This window comes from Pseudorca crassidens, chromosome 17 (assembly GCF_039906515.1).
Source record: "Pseudorca crassidens isolate mPseCra1 chromosome 17, mPseCra1.hap1, whole genome shotgun sequence".
NCBI lineage: Eukaryota > Metazoa > Chordata > Mammalia > Artiodactyla > Delphinidae > Pseudorca > Pseudorca crassidens.
The window spans coordinates 66659815-66680714 of NC_090312.1; the positions used below are offsets into that span (position 1 = coordinate 66659815).

The 20900-nt window shown below is 33.5% G+C and overlaps 1 protein-coding gene across 1 annotated transcript in view; it reads right to left on the bottom strand.

The window, feature by feature from the left end:
- Nucleotides 1–281: 281 nt before the first annotated feature.
- Nucleotides 282–20900, bottom strand: part of CRISPLD1 (cysteine rich secretory protein LCCL domain containing 1) — a 44206-nt gene continuing 23587 nt past the window's right edge. The window contains exons 3-15 of the mRNA XM_067711194.1: nucleotides 18389–18507; nucleotides 17909–18041; nucleotides 16761–16876; nucleotides 15883–15983; nucleotides 14087–14227; nucleotides 13857–13917; nucleotides 13681–13747; nucleotides 13353–13483; nucleotides 11461–11504; nucleotides 11295–11367; nucleotides 8195–8270; nucleotides 4104–4234; nucleotides 282–1465 (exon numbers count right to left, since the gene is read on the bottom strand). Of these exons, the coding sequence (XP_067567295.1) occupies nucleotides 1414–1465; nucleotides 4104–4234; nucleotides 8195–8270; nucleotides 11295–11367; nucleotides 11461–11504; nucleotides 13353–13483; nucleotides 13681–13747; nucleotides 13857–13917; nucleotides 14087–14227; nucleotides 15883–15983; nucleotides 16761–16876; nucleotides 17909–18041; nucleotides 18389–18507 (1245 nt within the window). The 3' untranslated portion in view covers nucleotides 282–1413. The remainder of the gene's footprint in view (nucleotides 1466–4103; nucleotides 4235–8194; nucleotides 8271–11294; nucleotides 11368–11460; nucleotides 11505–13352; nucleotides 13484–13680; nucleotides 13748–13856; nucleotides 13918–14086; nucleotides 14228–15882; nucleotides 15984–16760; nucleotides 16877–17908; nucleotides 18042–18388; nucleotides 18508–20900) is intronic.

Consider the following 20900-nt stretch of genomic DNA (forward strand, 5'->3'; position numbering starts at 1 on the left):
TGTAATTTATCTCTCTTTTATCTGTTCCTAAACACCTACTCATTTCCTTTCTAAAAATATTTGAAGTATTTGTTGCCAATTTTTCATAATCACTTTGTATCTTTCAGATTCCTTCCTTCTAGTTTATAAATAAATCTCTCTTTTTCGAAATTTCCCTTAATATGTTTCTAAATATATATTGTCTGTCTCGGCTTTCACAAACAAATAACTAAATAATCAGGGTGACTCTGAAACATCTGATATAAGGGGTGTTGTTTAGATTAATGTCAAAACCCAAATTCAAAAGACTTACAATAATTTTGTTAACTGAAAATGATTTCTAAATCAAAATAAGGATACAAAGGGGACTAAAAAAAATACTTTGAAACATGATTAATTTTAATATGTTTACAAGGAAAGAGTAAATTCACCAGCAGAAAAAAAATTACCAAAATTAACATTTTACAGTTTTTTAGTCTTAAAGCACAATACATTTTTCATACAAACAAATATATCACCATTATAGATACCATAATATGGCAACATTTATACACAAGGCCATTTACCATTAAGAAAATCAGTGGCAATGGTGATGCAATACATCAGTTCATGTTTGTTAAACTTTTTGCTATTATACTTCCTGGCCCGCAGGAGTATTTGCCAGGATACAATATAAATGTGTGACCCCAGTTTGAACAATACATAGAAAGCTCTGGTTGCCCATGCTTAATCCTACATTTATTATATGATCACTAGAAATGTTTTCGTACCACTACTCTGACGTAATTCCATTTACTATTAAGACCGTTCCCAAGAAATCAAACATTTTAACAGATTCACTTGGATATTAAGGAATTATTTTATACAAAATAAGTGCAATATCAGGACTTAATATTCTATATGCCTAAACTTAATAAAAGAGAAAAACTATACAGGTATTATGTGGAAAATAATTTGATATTATATGGAGTAAGTAATCATAGCATTGAACTTGGGAAAATGCAGTATGTGTTTTTTTCATTTTTAGAGTTACTATTTTTATTATTGTTTTTAAATGCACCAGATGATTTTCTGAGGAACATTCACATTCAATGTTTAGTTTCATTTTACTAGTGGCATATACAAAGCACCATATAATATAACATATGAAATGTAGAACAATTATGACTATGTAATACTGTAGAAATAACTGCTAAGAAAATATAGCAATATTTAACACAGGATTTCTAAAACCATTACATATTCATTACTTTTCCCTAAACTAATAATGTCCCATGTTTTATTTTATAGACGTAGTCTATCACAATTTATATGCATTTGACACTCATGGGGGGTTGAAAATAGTTGATATCTTCTGTACAGTAATGTTACAGTTTTATACAAACTTCAGAAATATGGCATTTGGAATAGTGTTCCTCCTCCAAGTGTTCCATTTCACACAACAGCAAATACTCTGAATGCCTTTCCTCCTGGAGGATTCTGTAAACTGCAAAAAATACACAGAGTGTATTGATGTCATCTCCATATATAATCCTTCAAACAAATCATGCTTTCTTATGACAGTCAAGAAAGCAGCTCTATGAATCCAGATGGCCAACTTTCTTAGACTACTATGATTTATAGTTATTGGAAAGCTTGAGTGAGGATGACATAATTCTTAAAATCTTGGCTGTACACAAGTTTGCTAAAAAAAATGTAAGGTGCATAGTGGTAATAATAGTCCTTTATATAGAACGTTATAGATTTCAGGTCATGTTTTCATATATTACCACCTTTAGTTCCAATAAAGTACAGTTAAGTGGCTCTTATGCCATTTTACTGGGGAAATACTAAGATACAGGTTTACAACTGACCGGCATGGTTAAAAGCTAACTGCAAGTTAAAGAGATGGAGATACTTAAGAGATACTCTGGAATACTAACTTATTATTCCCTAAGTCTGACAAAATTTAAATTATATAGCTAGCATACTTATTAATATTTTAACATCTGTGGTTTCAAAAAAATCTTAGTGAGGAAATTTAATGGTCAAATCTGGAAGGTCCTAAGTATTTCTTCACTGAAATGGAAACATACACACACACACAGAGCACTCAATCTCATTTCAGAAGTATTTTAAAACAGGACTTTAAAGCAATGCAAAACCATTCCTTTTACTCTTTATTAAATTATTTATATTTTATTTGACAATATTAATCAAGGTATGTTTTGCTTAAATGCCTCAAGTTAAAACTGGTTGATAATGGCATTAATTATTATTTATTCTAATCAAATGTAAACTTTTGAAGTCCATATTTTTTGCATAAAGTATTATTTTCTTAATAATACAAAAAAGCTTTTAGAGATAAACACAAATGCTAAGAGAGAGACAAAGTGCAATTTCTTTTACATATTTATTCACGTGTAAGGAAAGAAAGGGGAGAATTTTAGAAGAAGAGATGAGAATGTCACAAGTGTGCACACACAACATTACACAATAAACACACACACATACACAAGCCAGGTTTTTCATACAAGTAGACAGCTAATTGAAAGCCATTTTTATTTGTAGGAAACAAACTGACAAAGTGCCCTGGAAAGTGTCTTTTTACACAGTGATACACCGGAAAAATACACATTTTTGAACTCAACAGAACTAGTTCTGAATCTGAGCTCTGAGACTGACTAGTTATATGACGTTGGGCGTATCATTTAACCTTTCTGAGCCTCAGTTAACATGTCTGTAAATTAGGGTTTAGAGAACCGACTTTGTAAGGCTACTGGTAGAGCTGAGTCAATATACTTAAAGGGCCCTCGAGCATCTGGAAAATTCATAGTAGATGTTCATAAATAATTATTATTCTCAGTTTTCTTAGGATATCATCTACCTTATAGGTTTAAAATAAATTTAAGAAATATGACAGGTAAATGAAGCCACATTACTCAGTTTAGCTTATAAAACTGCATATCATACTCTATAACTCCATCTACTTTATATATTGTGCCTTTCATATATATAGACAGAGAGAGAGAAGGAGAGAGATGGGGGAAGGGTGTGGGGAGTGAGCTCTGTGTGTCTGTTTACATTTCAGTGAAGAAATTCTCAGGATCTTACAGGTTTGACCATTAAATTTCCTCACTAAATTTTTTTTAGATGTTAAAAATATTACTAAGTATGATGGCAATACAATTTACATTTTTTCAGACTTAAGAAACGGTAAGTTAGTACTTAGGGCATTGATATGAGCCAGCTAAGTCAGGCTGTGGAGAAGCCACCTCCTTAACAATGGCCTCCTGATACAGTCTCATCTGAAAATAGATGCTAAGTACAAAGCTGTCATTTTATGAGGATGGCTTATGTGGAAGGCAATCTAGGTATCCTGCATGGCATATCCTTTTGTGTCCTTTACAGAAACTTTACCATATGTGCAAACCCTCCACTGGCAATTTTGAAGAACCTAGTAAATGTTTAAAAGTTAGGGATTTATCTGTATCTATACAAAATACATGGGACTTAATATTACTTCCCCAAGCACCAATGATTTAAAAAAAATCACTACAGGGTTTTTTTCTCTTAACTTTTATTATTACTCAATAAAGTAAGTCACATGAATTTTCTCAAACCACTGAAATATATAATACTAATGAGCCAAATACCAGATGACCTGAAAGAGTTCATTTACATCATATTAGGCATCGAACTTCCAATCAAAAAGAGAATTTGGTGCCGGGGAAAATCAGACTCATTGTTTTGGTCAAATACTTTGTCAGATAACTGGAGTAGAGAAATATTCAGTGCCTCGCTCACCTAGAAAGAGTTACATGTAAAAACTAACCTAGAAAATCTAAAAGAGGATGAAAGAAATTTCCTTATTATAAGATCAATTAACAAAAGAGTGGTTCTGACTCATAATCCGATTTTCATGTTGATTTTTATAAGCCTGCAGGAGACAGGCATCTCTGGTACTGCAGCTTCTCCCATCCCTGGAAGATGTACTATTACACAGCGTGCAAAGGAAGCACACTGGCTCAGTAACGAAACCTCAAAGCCTTGCTAAGGAGAGTTGGTTGTAAAGCCAGCATAATGGGAAAGATGATATATCTAAATACATATATGTTTATAAACATATATATCAATTTATTTACCTTTCTGAGAAGATTCCATTCTGAAAAGAAGCAGTGTAAGTCTTTCTTTTGTCCACAGGCATCACGTCAACATAACCCCCGTGATTTTGAACCACGCCAGCATGTACAGCTGCTCTGCAGATACTGGACAGCTGAAGAAGAAAGGAAAAAACCACCATCATTAGAAAACGTCTGCTGAACTTGTCCAGCCTACTCTTCTATTGGACACAAGGTCGCTGACATCTGTCTCTGTGTGGATACCCAGTGAGCAGTTACAGGATGATGTTTTGTGCATAAAGGAATGTTTTAAAAGACACAAAGTTAGAGCCAAGCAAGTCGCACCTGAAGGTAGATCTTAAGGGTGGCTGCAAGGATAAGATCCTTTCATCAGCTAATCTGTCCAAACAGCAAGCTTTTACTACTGTCCAAGCAATAAAATGCAAATTAGCTCCTTTATCTCTTCAAGGGCCTACTTATCACTCTTAAATTTCAGCCTTTGCTAGTTCCTACTCAGGTCACTCCGACCAAACGTTCACAGGGGGTATTATCTGGACCTCATTTATATTCAGTTTTGACTTTGAGCAACTCAAACATAGTTCTGTATATCTCTACAGTCCCTTTTCCAAAATACAGGCATACATTAAATGAGGAGGTTTTTCCTATTAGATAATATAACCTATGTAGAGAAAACTTGCCCAAAAGAATAAGCCCAAGAAGAAAAAAAGATGAAGAATAACCATCACTTCTACCTAGATTTGCAATGTACATCACTCTGGTTTGAATGGTCTGACATGAGGTACTAAGGAAGTTATATTTTTGCATTGTACCAGTTATATAATCTGAATTGAATGGAATTTCTATAAAGGAGAAAATTGTCTCAGGTCCAACAAACGCTTTCCATTTTTTTAACACGACTGAATTCTAGAAGTCAACGCTTTTCTTTTGGCCAATTAAAGTCTTCTGTAGATTTTGACAATTGCTTTCATCCAAATGTTCTACCAAAATTTGTCAATAGCTGAGCATAGCCTGACAAGATCCTACAAAATGAAACGCTTGAACTGTTTCAGTATAAAGCAATCTACCCCATATCCCGATGGGTCTTTTCTGAACCCACTGGTGTATTCTTTTCTTATCTCTATGCACATGTGAGTGACCTAATGTGCTTTTCTAAGTTCACATAAGCATGTGTATCTTACGTGACCTTGCTTTATTACTGTGCTCTGAACTCTGGCATCAGTCAGTATTTATTAGATCAGAGAGACCGAATGCCAAGCTGTCTAATACTTTTCATGTTTTTGCTATATCACAAAATACCATACATCCAAAACCCCATATCCTTACTCTGAGGACACATTTTATTCACCATTTAAAGTCCCTCACTGAATTAATATTTGTGTCCGATATGGTTCATAACAGATGGAATTAAAAATAACTGTACACTTTTCAGTATTTATCCTGTTCTGTTAAAAGGTTATCATCAGCACTTTTCCCAAGGCAATAAAAGTGCTTAGATATAACATTCACTAAATCCAAGCAGTTAATATGGTTTGAAACTATTGTTTTGCCCATAACTATGCAGTCAGCAGGCATTACGATTTGAGTTCAAAGGTCAGAAGAGATTTTCTTTTCCTACCCGCACATTGTAAGAACTAATATACCACGAAAAGAAAAAACTATATCTGTGAAAACAGTGGAACATTTTTAATGAATGCAGAAATTAATTTCATCTGTCATAAATGAGAAATAAAAGCTGAAAGCAATAGAATATACAAGTTGTAACTCTATAAATGGAAAGAGAGAAAGATGGGGGAGAGAGGGAGATTGATAGATTGTTTCTCATTTTTCCATATCTTGTATTTAAATAGATAATGTATTTTGTAAGAGATGGGAAGATTGCTTAATTAATGGCTGAATCTCTGATTCTGTATTTAGCACATAAAAAATATATATTTTCAACTTGTTCTACATAGTAATACAAAATTTCTTACCCCATTTCACTGAGATAGAAAGATAAAATGATCTCAGGATATAAGTTCTAATAAAAACCTGAACTCTAGCAAAGAGATGGCTTATAGGTACAGAAGTGTATAGGATATTTTGAAAGATTTTCACCAGACATGAGTAAAATTAAAAGTTTTTTTACTTAAGGGGACAAACTGGGAAGAATGATTTCTTTGGAAATCTCTGATGATTCTAGATTTCCTCATTCATATATATTTATTAATTTTTTTTAAACAAACATTTATGTTTCAAGGTGTTTGCCAAATGTCTGATATCACTGCGTACTCTAAATTCTGTTAAAGCAGGAACTAGGCCTGTCTTGTTCACATCTTGGCACATGTAAAATTGTTGATGAAAAAATAATGCATAATTTGCCCAGCTGCTGCCTTCAAGAAACTTAAAAATTAATAAAAGAGGTGGGGAAACAATCATAACGCCTAACAGAATCAGTTAAGTGCTAAATAAAAGGAAAAAACAAAGTAATAGGGTTAAAGAAAAGCAACACCGGGCTTCCCTGGTGGTCCAGTGGTTAAGAATCCACCTGCCAATGCAGGGGACACGGGTTCGAGCCCTGGTCCGGGAAGATCCCACACGCCACGGAGCAACTAAGCCCGTGCACCACAACTACTGAGCCTGAGCTCTAGAGCCCATAAGCCACAACTACTGACCCCACGTGCCACAACCACTGAAGTCCGCGTGCCTAGGGCCCGCGCTCCGCAACAAGAGGAGCCACGACAGTGAGAAGCCCGCGCACCGCAACAAAGAGTAGCCCCCGCTCGCCACAACAAGAGAAAGCCCACGCACAGCAACAAAGACCCAACACAGCCAAAAAGTTTAAAAAGTAAATAAATTTATAAAAAAGAAAAGCAACACCATACTTGGGTTAGGAGAACCAGCAATACACTTCACAGAGAAAGTGGCAATAACTCAGAAGGTAAAGAATGACCATGATGTTCACAGAAAAATTAGAAAAAGCATGTTTTCAGAGACAAGAAGATAAGCACAAATTGTGAGGACTACCAAATTCTGATACCAACAGGACATTGAAATTGCAGATAAGAATACTGCAAACCTGGAGCTGGGAGAGAGACTTAGATTCGGAGAATAATTTTAACGGTAAAGCTGAACTGAAAAACAAAAAAACCTGAACCCGAAATGAATTCACCAAGTGGTGGTAACACTCACATTTCAGGACTCTTCACAATTGTATTTCCATAGTATTCTACTGAATAAGTACATCAAGAATATATTTCTTTTGGAGCTCTTTGGATTAGATATTGGTAGTGGTTTCCAAATGTCTGCCACATAAAATCTAAACTTATCAGCATGTATTTAGACTCTCCAATTACATGTTTCAAGAGCCGGACCCCTCCCTCCATCCCTCACACTAAGTTGGCTGCAGCCCCTTTTAGCTTCACATCTCACCAGCTCAGATACAAGCAAACCTACAAGTCACACCCACTTTCAGCTCACTTGCTCTCACCTCATCTCCATGTCTTTGTAGGTGCCATTCACCCCACCTAAAATGTGCGCTAATCCTCTTTACCAACCCACACTTGAAACCTGGATCAGAAAGCACTTATCGGCCCTGAAGCCGTCACAGCTAATCTTCCTCGTCCAACCCCAGTCCTGGCATCCATTACAATACACCCTCAACTGGTTTCCTTTTGTATGTATTTTAATGATTACCTGGTTTTGATTCTATGCTACCTGCTAAATGCCCATTTGGCAGTGGAGATATTGTTCATACATTTGACAAACTCTTAATTATCCAGTTTATACTTCAAGTACTGAAGAACCAAAAGGAAGGTTAAAGAAAAATAAAATGCTTTTTCCTTCCCAAGGATGCATCCAAGCTATTTCATTTAGTATCTGATATAAGAGATATAGATAGGATATGAAGAAAAATTTAGTTAAGATAAATGATTATGCATGCATATTTGCATATAGATATTTAGTTTTTAGTGTTACTGATGATTGACCTTTCCGAGAATATGTATATCAACACAGAATCTGTTCCTTTTTCTGTATATAAATGTACATATATACATTTAAACACGTGTGCATGCATATAGATAGATACTGAGAGCTGCATAGATTAGGGTACTTACATCAGAATAAATTCGAGTTCCAATTACACGAGCATAATGTGGATTTGCCTGCATACAGTTCCGAGGACAGTATACTCTAAAAAATAAATACATGCTTACAAATATTAAGTAGCTGGTTATTTCAGTCTTTCTTATTAGTAAGATCATAGACATGCATACACAAAAGTAAACTCAGCATTCTAAATCCTACTCATTATTTTTTATTGAAGTATAGCTGATGTACAATATTATATGTTACAGGTATACAATATGGTGATTCACAGTTTTTAAAAGGTTATACGCCATTTATAGTTAGTATAAAATATTGGCTATATTCTGTGTTTTACAATATATCCTTGCAGCTTATTTTATACCTAATAGTTTGTACCTCTTAATCCTCTACCCCTATACTGTACCTCCCCACTGGTAACCACCAGTTTGTTCTCTGTACCTGTGAGCCTGTTTCTTTCTTGTTATATTCACTAGTTTGTTGTATTTTTTTTTTTAGATTCCATATAGAAGTGATATCATAAAGTATTTGTGTTACTCTATCTTATTTCACTTAGCATAATGCCCTCCAAGTCCATCCATGTTGTTGCAAATGGCAAAATTTCATTATTTTTTATGATTGAGTAGCATTCCAGTGTATATATACACATGTTTTCCTTCTGAAATAGGTCAATTGTACAATCCCAGCAGTAAGCACAATTGCTTCTGCTTACTTTACCTACTTCCAGCTTTTGGCACAGATGTGTTTCTTTTCTCTTTCTTTTTCTTTAAAAAAAAAAAAAAGCTTAGCCAGGAAGCTTTCTAATTTGGGTATCCAGAGCAGAAAGAAACATCAGGAAGTATCTCTCTCTCAGTATCTGGGAATTTGGTACCCAATATGACTGCAGAATTTAGTAAACACATAACTTGGAAAAACTGAATCATTGTCTGCCACAGACATCTCATAGTTTCTTTTCTCTATGTTCACATCTTTGGTATCTCATCCAATTTCATGGCTTTGATTATCATCTATAAACTATTGATTTCCAAATTTGTATCTCTAGTTGGACCTCTTCTCTTAATTCTAAATCTGTATGTCCTATTGCTTACTGAATATCTCCACGTAGACCTAATAAATATCTCAAATTTAGCATATTTGAAACCAAATTCCTAATCTTCTCACCCAGTCCGCAAATATCTTCTTTCTGTAGGCTTCCAACAATAAATGTCAACTCCATTATTCAGGTGCTCAGGCCAAAAAATACCTTTATTCTATCCTTAACTCCCTTCCTTACCTCAACCTAATATTCAACCCAATTTCTATTCGTTGTACACTGAAATAAAATCACAGCATCCTTAAGCACCTCAATCACTGTAACTCTGAGCTCTATCTTCCAATATCTAGCTCACTGCAATAGGCTCCCCTATGGTCTCCCTGCTTCCGATTTTGCCCCCTCCAATCTATTTTGCCACACACTTACACTGAAGAATACAAGTCTAATCATATCATTCCTCTGCTCCAAATATTCTAGTGGCTTTCCATCTAATTCAGAACAAGTGACAGGATCCTTATAATAGCCAATAAGCCCTGAGTATTCTGTCTTTCTCTGACATTATATCCTACCCCTCTTTCACTTTCTCACCCAGCTCCTGTCACACTGGCCTAATAGTTATTCTTCAAACATACAGAATAATCTCATCCTCGGGGCCTTTGAGTTTATCTTTCCCTCTGAATGGAAATGTTCTTTCTCCAGATATCCTACTCCCTTCCTGATACTTCAGCGCCTTTTTTCAAAGTTTCCAAAAGTTCTTTTATTTAAACATAGGGTCCAATTATCAGTGTTCAGTCAGTCACATGATATTTTTAAAAATTCACTCCCAGAGTTTAAGAAACTGCCAAGTGGCACTTATTTAAATTGATTGGCTCTTCTGGATTCACATACACACACGCAAGTACACACACTCATACACTAAAAGGAAATCAAAGCTAAGACTGGAAAAAACATAATTCATTCTACATAGTAAATCAGTCTCAACAAAATGACTATATGAAAATCATTGTTTGATAAAAGTATCAATTAGTTTCCTAAAAGTATTCTTAAAAAAAAAAACAAAACTTCATTGCAACTACCTTTACCAATTGAAGCCGATCTTCTTCAACACAGTTTTTAAGAAATGCCTACATTTCTTATTTAAGTTTCATGTTCCTAAAATTCGTATAACACAGTACACTTTAGCATCTAAACCAGAACCACTTAAATATAAGTAATAAATGAATGAGTTTTTATAACTTTGAATTAAAGGTTGATTTTTATAAAAAATGTCTTCTGTAGGAGGAAGGGTGTCCCCATTGACTATAAAATTTTATTTTTGCATTTGAGAACTGCTGCGCATTCACTGCCCACCCTATGGCGATAAAACCAGGTGTTCTGCCCTTAGGATCATGCTGTGCACGCTCTACCTTAACCATATTTAGCACTTGGTCTGTGGAAGGCCAAGATCAGTAGATTCAAACTGAGTTCATTTCTTCGTAGGTAAGTTCAGGTCAAAGAAAGACTGCAGGAGCTTTTTGCTTGTCTGAGTTCTAGTCTCTGGTTTTAACACCTTGTTATATATTTGTGAGAATGTAGATAGTGATCTAGTAAACATTCCTTCGTCTATAACTTCCGTTATGCTTTGAATAAAAATGCTGACACACTTTAACAGTACCTGCCTTTACATCTAATCATAGGGAAAGGGGCTGCTTGGCCCTGATGTGATCCATTAAAGAGTCGAGTCATGCAATGACCAGACAAGTGCCTGACGTGCGTAACTTGTAACTTACTGGGTGGCCAAGCCTCATAGAGCTGTAGGGGAATGAACATGTGATTCTTTCTTTTAAATGCTAAAATAAAGATTTTCGTGGAGACAAAAAAAAAAAAAAAAAAAAGCACACACATTTTTTGGAGAAACTACACTAGGAGTGCCTAGAGTGCATGCAGTTTGTGGTGTCCATTGCTCCCTGCTGCTAGCAGTTCAAGATGATACATCTTCTGAGTCCTAGAGACACCAGAATCTCAGGCAAAAGCAGTTATCAGGGGTAAAAGGCCCCCTGTTTACAGGTTAAAAACGGAGAAAATCTAGAAAACAGTACCTTGGGCAATGTGAAGCAGGCTTATGAAAAGGACAGAGCTGTTCCACAGTTGTTTCACAAGTGACAGCCTGAACTGAAGAATTCAAACACAAAACAATAAGCAAATCCTTTAGAAAGAATAATGTGCAACAGAGTGGTAAGAAAATAAGACGAAAAAAGTGCTAACCTGTTACTTTAGAGACTGTGAAGGAATTAGCAGACTGATACTTGCTGAAGATAAAAACATAAAAATTTCAATCATCAACATCTTACATGCATCACCATCAACATAAATTCTTATATTTTTTAAGTCTATGAATGTTTGATTTTTTCTTAAATGTTCTTATTTAAGAACATTTTCTTAAATGTTCTTATTTAATGTATTGCTTCACAATGGGAAAAACTATAAATTTGTACATTCTTAATGAAACTAGAAAATTTAGAGTGTTAGCATGATCTTTATAAGCAAAAGGGTTCAACTTTGAATTCTATACCTAGACATGTAGCAGTATAAGAATTAATCATCTGTTTTATGCTAAATTCATATTACATTCAAGTATGAGCCAAATAAATACCATTCTTGATATCAGAGAAAAATCTCTTCATTATCAATCTCAAAAACTTATACATAATAGCATAAAATAATACACATTTGTATCTATATATTTGTTTCCTATTAAAATGAAAACTCTCAATATACTCATTCCCTGTTACCATGGAAGCAAACAATTTAATCTTTCAAAATAGTCAATACAAGGCAGTGTAAAAAGACTACTAAATAATAAGGACCTTAAAGGAATATGCATCATTCATTTTTTTGTTCCCCCTAGTATCTAGTAAAATGTCTACAATAAATGAATGAATTCCTCCTTATATGTTTTATTAAAAAGCAAGCATATAAGAATAGGTATTTTAATTAGTTTATCTATACCCAGGCTTTCATAAAAAACATCTATTGCAAAAGGTAATGCTTATTTGTGATGGTACTTTAATATGACACACACACGTTTCAAGAGAGTTTATATAATAAACAATTAAAAAAACAAGTTAAAAGAAAATGGTAAATAATAGGAAATAAATGTTCTTTAATGCAACACCCAATGTTTGGTTTACCAAAGCTAAAAACTAATATTTATTATTTATTTAAGATAAGTATCTGTTGAGTGAATAAATTAATCCATAAGTGTTTCTGTAAAGCTTTTACTTAAGAGATTAATCACTAATGGCTAAAAACCACACATCAGGCCTTTGAATAAAATTGTGTACAGAGGGCATCATTCCACCAATTTACAAGGATTCTTAACAAATTCTTTCTTATCATTATGAATTCTATACTGTGGAGTATCATGCAATCGTTCATTACAAAGGAAGGGAGACTATCATATTTCCTAAGAAAAGGCATTCCATTATGAGGTTCAGTAATGTCTATTATTTTACATAGGAGAAAGAGAAACTACAAAGATATTTCAAAAGCCTACATTTTTCTACTTTCTATAGAGTATATATGAAAATATGTTGTTTTATAATAATACATAATATAATATAATAATACATATTTAATATGACAAACATTTCAAAAGTTAATCAACGCTTTTATACTGGGTCAAATCACATTTTAACAGACAAAAGAAAGGTGACATAGTGTATTACATATTTAGAGACTTTGCAAAATGCTCTTTTACCTAGTAATCTACCTTATTAACAAAGTTACTGTTGCATGAAATAAATAATTCTCCCAAACAGGGCAGGAAGAATATGCAAATCAATTAGCCTTCTCAGGCACTTTTTATCATAGCTGAGAAATGTATTGCTTCACAATGGGAAAAACTATAAATTTGTACATTCTTAATGAAACTAGAAAATTTAGAATGTTAGCATGATCTTTATAAGCAAAAGGGTTCAACTTTGAATTCAGATACTTTTCCTTCTTTTTGCCCATGGAAATTACGTAGTTGAAATGAACCTTGAAAATTACCTTCTCTCTTTATAAACTAAATTCTTCTACGCTTTGCTCTAAATGAATGTAACTTATTGTTACAACTTAAAACCTCTGGTCCAAAAGATTATTTAGGTACTTACCCAATTGTTTGAACACCATTTCTATTGGATTTGATGAAATAATGTTTTCTTCCTTGTCTAGTGATATCCACCCAACCACCATCATTGTCTATTATACCATAATGAATTGCAGCTCTACAGATGCTGGATTGCTGGGAGAAAAGGAAGGGATAAAAGGATGTTAAAATGATAAGAATTCTGCATAGGATACAACTTGTTACTATGTATGGCTTTAAACAATTCTGAGCAAAATAGTTATACATATATAAATTGTTATTTTTCCCATTAAAAAATCAAAATATTATATGAAAGGATCCTATCCTCAAATAATGACATTTATAATACCTACCATTTCATAATGTACACTGCCAATAACTTTAGCTTTACTATCCAAACAGCCAGCAGGGCATTCATATCTAAATAAAAGAAATGGGGAACAAAATTTAGCTTCTCTGAATGTCCATACAGAATGAAAATATTTTTTATATCTTGCCAGTTAATTTTGAGAGTAATGATAAATATTACCTATTGCAGGTTGTGCCTTTGCACTGGTCTCTTAATCTTATTTCGCAAGAAACAATTTGAGCTAAAATTTAGAAAATAATAATAATTTAGATGATGCAACAGCTGCTCTAATTCATCCCATACAGTCTAACGCCAAGTTTTTGCCATTCTAAAAATGTTCAGATTAATAAAATATAGTTGAATATGCCAGCAATGTAAACTTTAAAATATAAATAATGCGGAGATCTTACACATTTGCTGTGTGCTTATGACTTCGTTTCTGTTACTATCATCTGCTATTGTCCGGATGTGGGTGTCATGGACTTGTGATTGCTGCCGTTCAATTTCATTTGTTTCTTCTTCTTGAGGAGGGTAATAGCTATCTGATCCTTCTGTTAGAGAGAATGGATTTAGGAAATATGAATCCATCTTAAATGTGCACAAATTACCCATGATATACCTTTATATGCCTGTTTAACACTGAAAGCTACCAGAAAAATCAGTACTGTATATTGGCACAAGTTTTGGCTTAAGGTGGTGATCTTACATACTGCATTGGAATAAATAAAACAGATGCATAAACCTTTGAGCCCTTGACTCATTTATGCTAACGTTAAATGGAATCATTTCTAAACTTTACTTATATTTTAAAGTGGTATCAGTGATTACCTTTCGTAATGACATCATGAGGTCTACACAGTGATCTAATGAAGTCGGGCTTAGTGAATTTGAATTTGTTTTCTCAAATGAAATCATATTTTCAGGAGGATAACATTTAAAATTCTCCAAAGGATCACATTTAAAATTCTCCTGAAAGGAGAATTGTGCTATTTACCACAATATCAGTTTCCATGGAAAGGTTTCTACTGCAGAAGGAAATTCAATGTGCAGAAATTTAAACTTAACAATGGAAAATATGCAAACTTTGAATTTAATATTTTTTCCAGGTTGGCTTGTATTAAGGGCTTGACGGGCACATTTTGAAAATGTGGTTATTTGCATGTATGTCTAAGAATTCAGAATCTAGAAAAAGGAAGTATGAATTCAGAGGAAAGTCAGCTTTAGTAAGACACTGTGGTCATTGGCAATGGAGCAAGCAGGTTGGAGGTCTGGGGGATGGAAAACAGACTCAGGCACAATGAAAAAAGCTTTCAGGAATTAAAAATGGCTCATATTACACAGTGAACTATATGCTTACTTCTTGTCTACTTATTATAGCTAGTGAGAACTCAATCATTAAGGAAAAAAGATATCTCTTTATAAGTACTGAAAAGTGGCTGCATTTACACATATTTTCAAATACACCTGGTCTGCATTATTCTTCATTTAGTCATCTTTAAGAACAAAGTAGTACAAGAGTGTAAAAATGTTCACTTGGATGCCCAATAAAAAGCATGACTTTCACAAAGCTTTGTCAGGTAAGTTTTATCTTCATGTGTTACAAAAAGGACATCATATTTATATTTATTTTTGAGGACATCCAGTACATTTGAGACAGTATTTTTTACAACAGTTTTATAATACTATTATATATATATATTTTTGTTGTTGTTGTTATTTTGGCATGACAAATTGTATACTCTGCAGTAAGAAGCAGAGAGTTAGTATAATTCATTGGGCATGGTTCAGTAAGATTCATGGATAGGTATTTAGGCAAAAACTCTTAAAGTGCTTAAAATAAATTGTGTTAAACTGCTAAATTCTTCAGAAATCATGACATTTATGGAAATAATTCTAGTCAACACTATATCAAGATGGCTTTTAAAAATGAAAATATACTTGTCACTCTGGGATAATTTCAAAGTAGAATTAAGTGGTTATCTGGAATAATCATGAATCTTTCCTTTAAATACATGTTGGTATAATAGACTTATTAATATTATAAATTTTAAAAAAATATTTTAAATGACTTCTAAATATTTGAAATAGAGTTCTAGAAACTTTTCATGTAATAATTAAATGTGCTTTGGGCTTTCAAACACAAATTAATGCAGAAGTTGGATGAAAATATAAATCAAACTGAATATTACAACACAATATCACATACCTTTGTAGCACAGATTTTCTCTACAGCCTCCTCCAAAACTAGGTGGGCAAGCAGAACAGGGCCGGCCATGTTTGTAGGGGGCGTGGCCCCACCAGTTTCCCCTTCAAAAGATAATCCACTCCATTAAGAGGTGGTCTATTTTTAGTTTTTTGAGAAACCTCCATACTGTTTTTCTACAGTGGCTGCACTAATTTACATTCCCACCAACAGCGGACAAGGGTTCCCTTTTCTCTACATCGTCACTAACATTTGTTATTTGTGTTCTTTTTAATGATAGCCATTCTGACAGATGGGAAGTGATATCTCATTACTAAGTTTAAACATACACTGCTACCTCATTCTTTTGAAAATATTCGAAATAATGTGTTATGTATATTGCTAAAAACTGAAAAACCAAACTTCTGCAAAACACTAACCTCTGCTATGGAATATTCATCTATATCCCATTTGTTTTAATAAAAACAGATTTTAGATGTAGATTTGACCCTAAGTTCAGTTGTACAATATTTTCAATGTAATTATTTGAAGGGTCTTTACATAGGTGAAAATACATTTCTCAGTCTATAGTTTCTCATCTCTAATAAACCAAAATTATTAAACATTTACACAATATAGTAGTGCAATAAATAAAACTGAAGCCCTAAAAATATGATTCCTATCTTTACAAAGATTATATTTTCAATTTTCATATTCCTTTTAAGCACCAATTTTACACATCAGGCAACCATAATTGTTGCCATATGACATAAACTCAGTTAAAACAATGCAGTTTACTCAATAATACACACTGAAAATAAGGAAAAAAATCAAAAAATATAAAGTTATTTTCATGTTGTTAAGAAATACTTACATATGCAAGTAGTGTTTTGTTTACTTACTTTGGGGAATAATTGCACACCAAGTAGACAGCTTTGGGCCATATCTGCCCCCAGATGTTCATGTTATGGCACAAATTAATGGCACAGCCTATTCTGCTACTTGTTGCCCACACCACCTACATTAGAGAAAAGCAAGGCTTAGAAAAAGTAGGCTGAGATGAAGTAAGACAGCAACATATCTGAGAGAAAATGCATAAAAGTGAACTGGACAACCAACAGTTACTATTCAAAATGAAATGAGGCAATGTCAGAAACAATATTTTTCCTGAGACTTGGGGAAATACTTAATTTAACTTTAAAAAAAAAGAGATACACAGGTATATAACTCTATCCAGATATAAGACATAAACATCTTATTTATTACTAAATAATTCAAATGTTACATCCTCACAGTCCTAAATGCCATATTAATTTTCCTGTGAAGAAACTTACCTACCAAATGAACAGAATTTCTCATCTTAAAGAAGAAAGTACTGGAGCAAAAGTTTAGGTGTTCAAATTTCTTATACAATGTGACATTTTCACTGTGCCACTGGCTATCAGGGAGTCCAATACTGATCTTAATCTTGTCCCATGCAAAGGCATACAGAACCATTTGCTTTATAGTCACTAATAATCAGTCATAGAAATTCTAGAAACTCAGATCTGTAGTGAGCTTTATCTAGTCAAATCTGCCATTTGTTGTTTGATTTAGAAGTTTTAGAACATGTCCAATACCCAATCCAAACACTGAAAATTTAAAAACATGATAAATGCTGCACACATGTGAATATTGAATGTCATGGTAAATAAAACCATATTTTTATTTTTTGAAAATAAAAAAATTGACATCTGAATTTGAAGATGGTAAATTTCTTCCCTTTTGCATTTACTGGGGTCATATTAAAGTATTTTATATGTAAAATCATTGAAATAATATTTTTAAGGAAATGTCTGTACTTTTTTCGATAACTATTCTTGTTTATAAAAATTTATAAGCTTGTTCTACATAAATCAATATTAATATATTTTTAATAACCATATAAATGACATAAGGAAGGCAAATGTTCAGTATCCTAAGTTCTCCCACACACACACACACACAAAAACTTTGTTAGTTTACACGAACTCAAATTAAACGAATAAAGTGTAATATACCCAAAACAAACCTGTGTATAATGAGTACATACAGGACCAGAACATCTGAATGGACAATACGGGTTGCACTCATGTTCATATGGGTAGCTAAAGTCTTTGACTTCATCATACCATGCTTGTACATGAAATGTTGGGGGTCTATATCTATTTGAAAGAAAATAACCACAAAAATCAAGTAAGGCTGGAGAAAATATAAAACCAAATATTGCCAAAAAGATTGATGAAGTTGGGTAGAGAGGCAGTTTTGGGTAACTTATTAATATTAAATACTTTTGCACTTTACATCACTAATATATCAATTACTTGAAACAAAAATAAGTTTAAAATACTACTGATCATTCTGGCAGGATATTTATTTTTTATTTGTCTTGGTGTGACTGCTTGTTTTCCTTTTAGGCACTAAGCCTTTGAAAACTTACAATGATGAATTAGTAAGTATTTCATTTCAAGTTCTTATGTTTTCAGAAACAAGAAGTTGTATTTTAAGCTACCTTCCCCAATGTGCTCCCAAATTCTGTCCAATTGATGGAAGCATGCTTGCAGGTCCATGTTCCCACAAACAAGTTTCAGCCCAGGATTCTGCAGATCTTTCCAGTTCTACATCCCATGTCTACAATTCAAAACAAAAACAAAATACAGACACGAACAGGTAATGTATATATACAGTTTGGATATTTCTTTAGAATATAGTGTTACTCAGTTCTTATGTTTTCTCCCTTCTTCTTAGCAAAGTCAGCATCTTAGTCTGGGTTCTCTCCATCTCTCATATAGATTTTTGCACTAGCCTCCTAATTAATCTCTTTTCATCCACCTCTCATCCCTCCAATCTGCTCTACAAGTGATTAGAATTACCTAAGTGGACACAAATACACTTAAGTGATTCCTCTAACCGCATCCAACAAATCTCTATATACTGTTCCCTGTCATAAATCATGTTATTCCTTGCTTTTGCTGGCATCGTTTCCTCTGCCTAAGACTTCCTTCTCCCAATTATTTGTCAAACAGGCTCTAACTCTTACTTCACAATACAGCTTTATGTAATACATTCTTGACACATTTTCAGTTCCCTTAGAAGTAAGCTATTCCCTACTTTGGGCTCTTAAAGCTTTGTTATGCTCCTTTGTTTAGCAGCTATTACACAGCAGTGTTAGTATTCATCTACATGTCTCTTTCATGGGACTGTGAGTTGCTTGGGGGCAGTTAGTTAACTCACGCTGGTACCTTCTGCCTATTATCTGTGTCTGCCATATGGCAAGGTGGTTAATAAACATTTGCTCAATACACGAATGGTTAATGAATCTGTATCCTATAAAATATAAATGCATTTTTGTGTACAAAATTCAATAATATTAATTCATATTTTAAAAATAATTTATAAAGTGATATTTAAAATTATAAAATTATTACTGAAATAATTTCATACGTCCTGGGTTTAATATTCAATTTGTTAATTTGAAAATCAGGCAGTATAGTGAGTGTGGTGGTAAAAACAAAGAGCTGGATAGAACTGGACTCAATATTGGCACAATTATAGGATTCTGGGCATGTTAAGAGGGTAGAAAAATAGTCCTGGAACTAGAAAATGAGGACACAACCTAAGGTGATAGCAGTGAGACTGGAGAAAAGCAGACAGTCTGAAATAATGTTTAGGAATTTAAATTCGTAGAAGTTGACAGATGACTGAAGGAAGGTGGTGAGGGGGAAAAAAAAAGGGTGAAGACTGATGAGGTTACCAAACTGTGAGAAAGAAAAACAGAAAGAGAAATAGATTGTTGTAATAGAAGTGTATGTCTATTCACTTCAATGCATATTTCAAGGATGATGTGTGAGGTGTCTGTGATACATGCAGTATATATGTCAAGAAGAAAGTGGAAATAGATGACTGGGGTTCTGGGGAAAGAAATACACTCTGAAGATATGGATTTTGAAGTTATTCACTCAGAGATCAATTTCTTCAGGAAGATGATACAGAATGAGAAAAGAAATGAAAAGAAAAGTCTGGGGTTATCAAAATTGAAGGGAGAAAAAAACAATGAGTTAGTAAGATGAACTAGGGAAAATGGAATCAGAAAGGTTAAGAGAAAACTGAAAGAGGATTAAATTATAAAAGTGACAGGACAAGAGACTCCAGGAGAAGAGAGTGGGCAATTAAGGTCAAATGTTACAGAGAAGTCAAGGAAGATGAGGTCTGCTAGGTGCTAATTCATTGTTAAGAGCAATTTCAGATCTGTCCTAGGCAGAAAATCACAGCACAGAAGGTTAATAAGTGACTGGAAAGAGAAAGTGGAGAAGGCAAGTGGGACTTACTTTGTTAATACTTTAGAGACGAAGAAGAAAGATGGGCAGAAGCCAAAAAAGATTTGATGCCAGGCTCTAGAGAGAATTTTACTTTCTTTGATTTTTAAGGATGGAAGAAACCTAATCATGACTATAGGCCAAATGGACAAGACACTAGAAAGAAGCACCAAAAAAAAAGTACGTGTGGGGAAGGGAAGTTTCTTCACTCTTCATATAATCTTTTTATATTAAACATTCCTCCTCATTCACTTGTGGATCTGAAATACATAAAATCATGCTTTCAAAGACAAAAAGTAAAATGTATACAAAATTAGGGTAAGTATATTTTCGTTATAGTGCATCTTTATTATCTAGCAAAAACACACACACAAAAAAGTGTATTTACATGCCACTAAAAAATTAACAGCAGCAAAAGTATCCGGTTTTCGTAAAAACTTGAATTTCACTTTGAATTAATATCAAATGTTCAAGATGACTGATTTTGTGATACAGACATCAGTAAGTATTTATCAGGCAAGCACTTTATTCGCCAAATACAAGCATACTATTAATTAAATTCATTACTTAAGTTAGACCTAATTTTTATAATTACGTATTATGTAATATGCAAAGGCATAATTCAACTTGCTGTCATTATATCCCCAGACAAATTAGGTAAGAAACAAAGAATTTGGCTGAAGTCCCAGAAAATGAGTAAGATGCTGA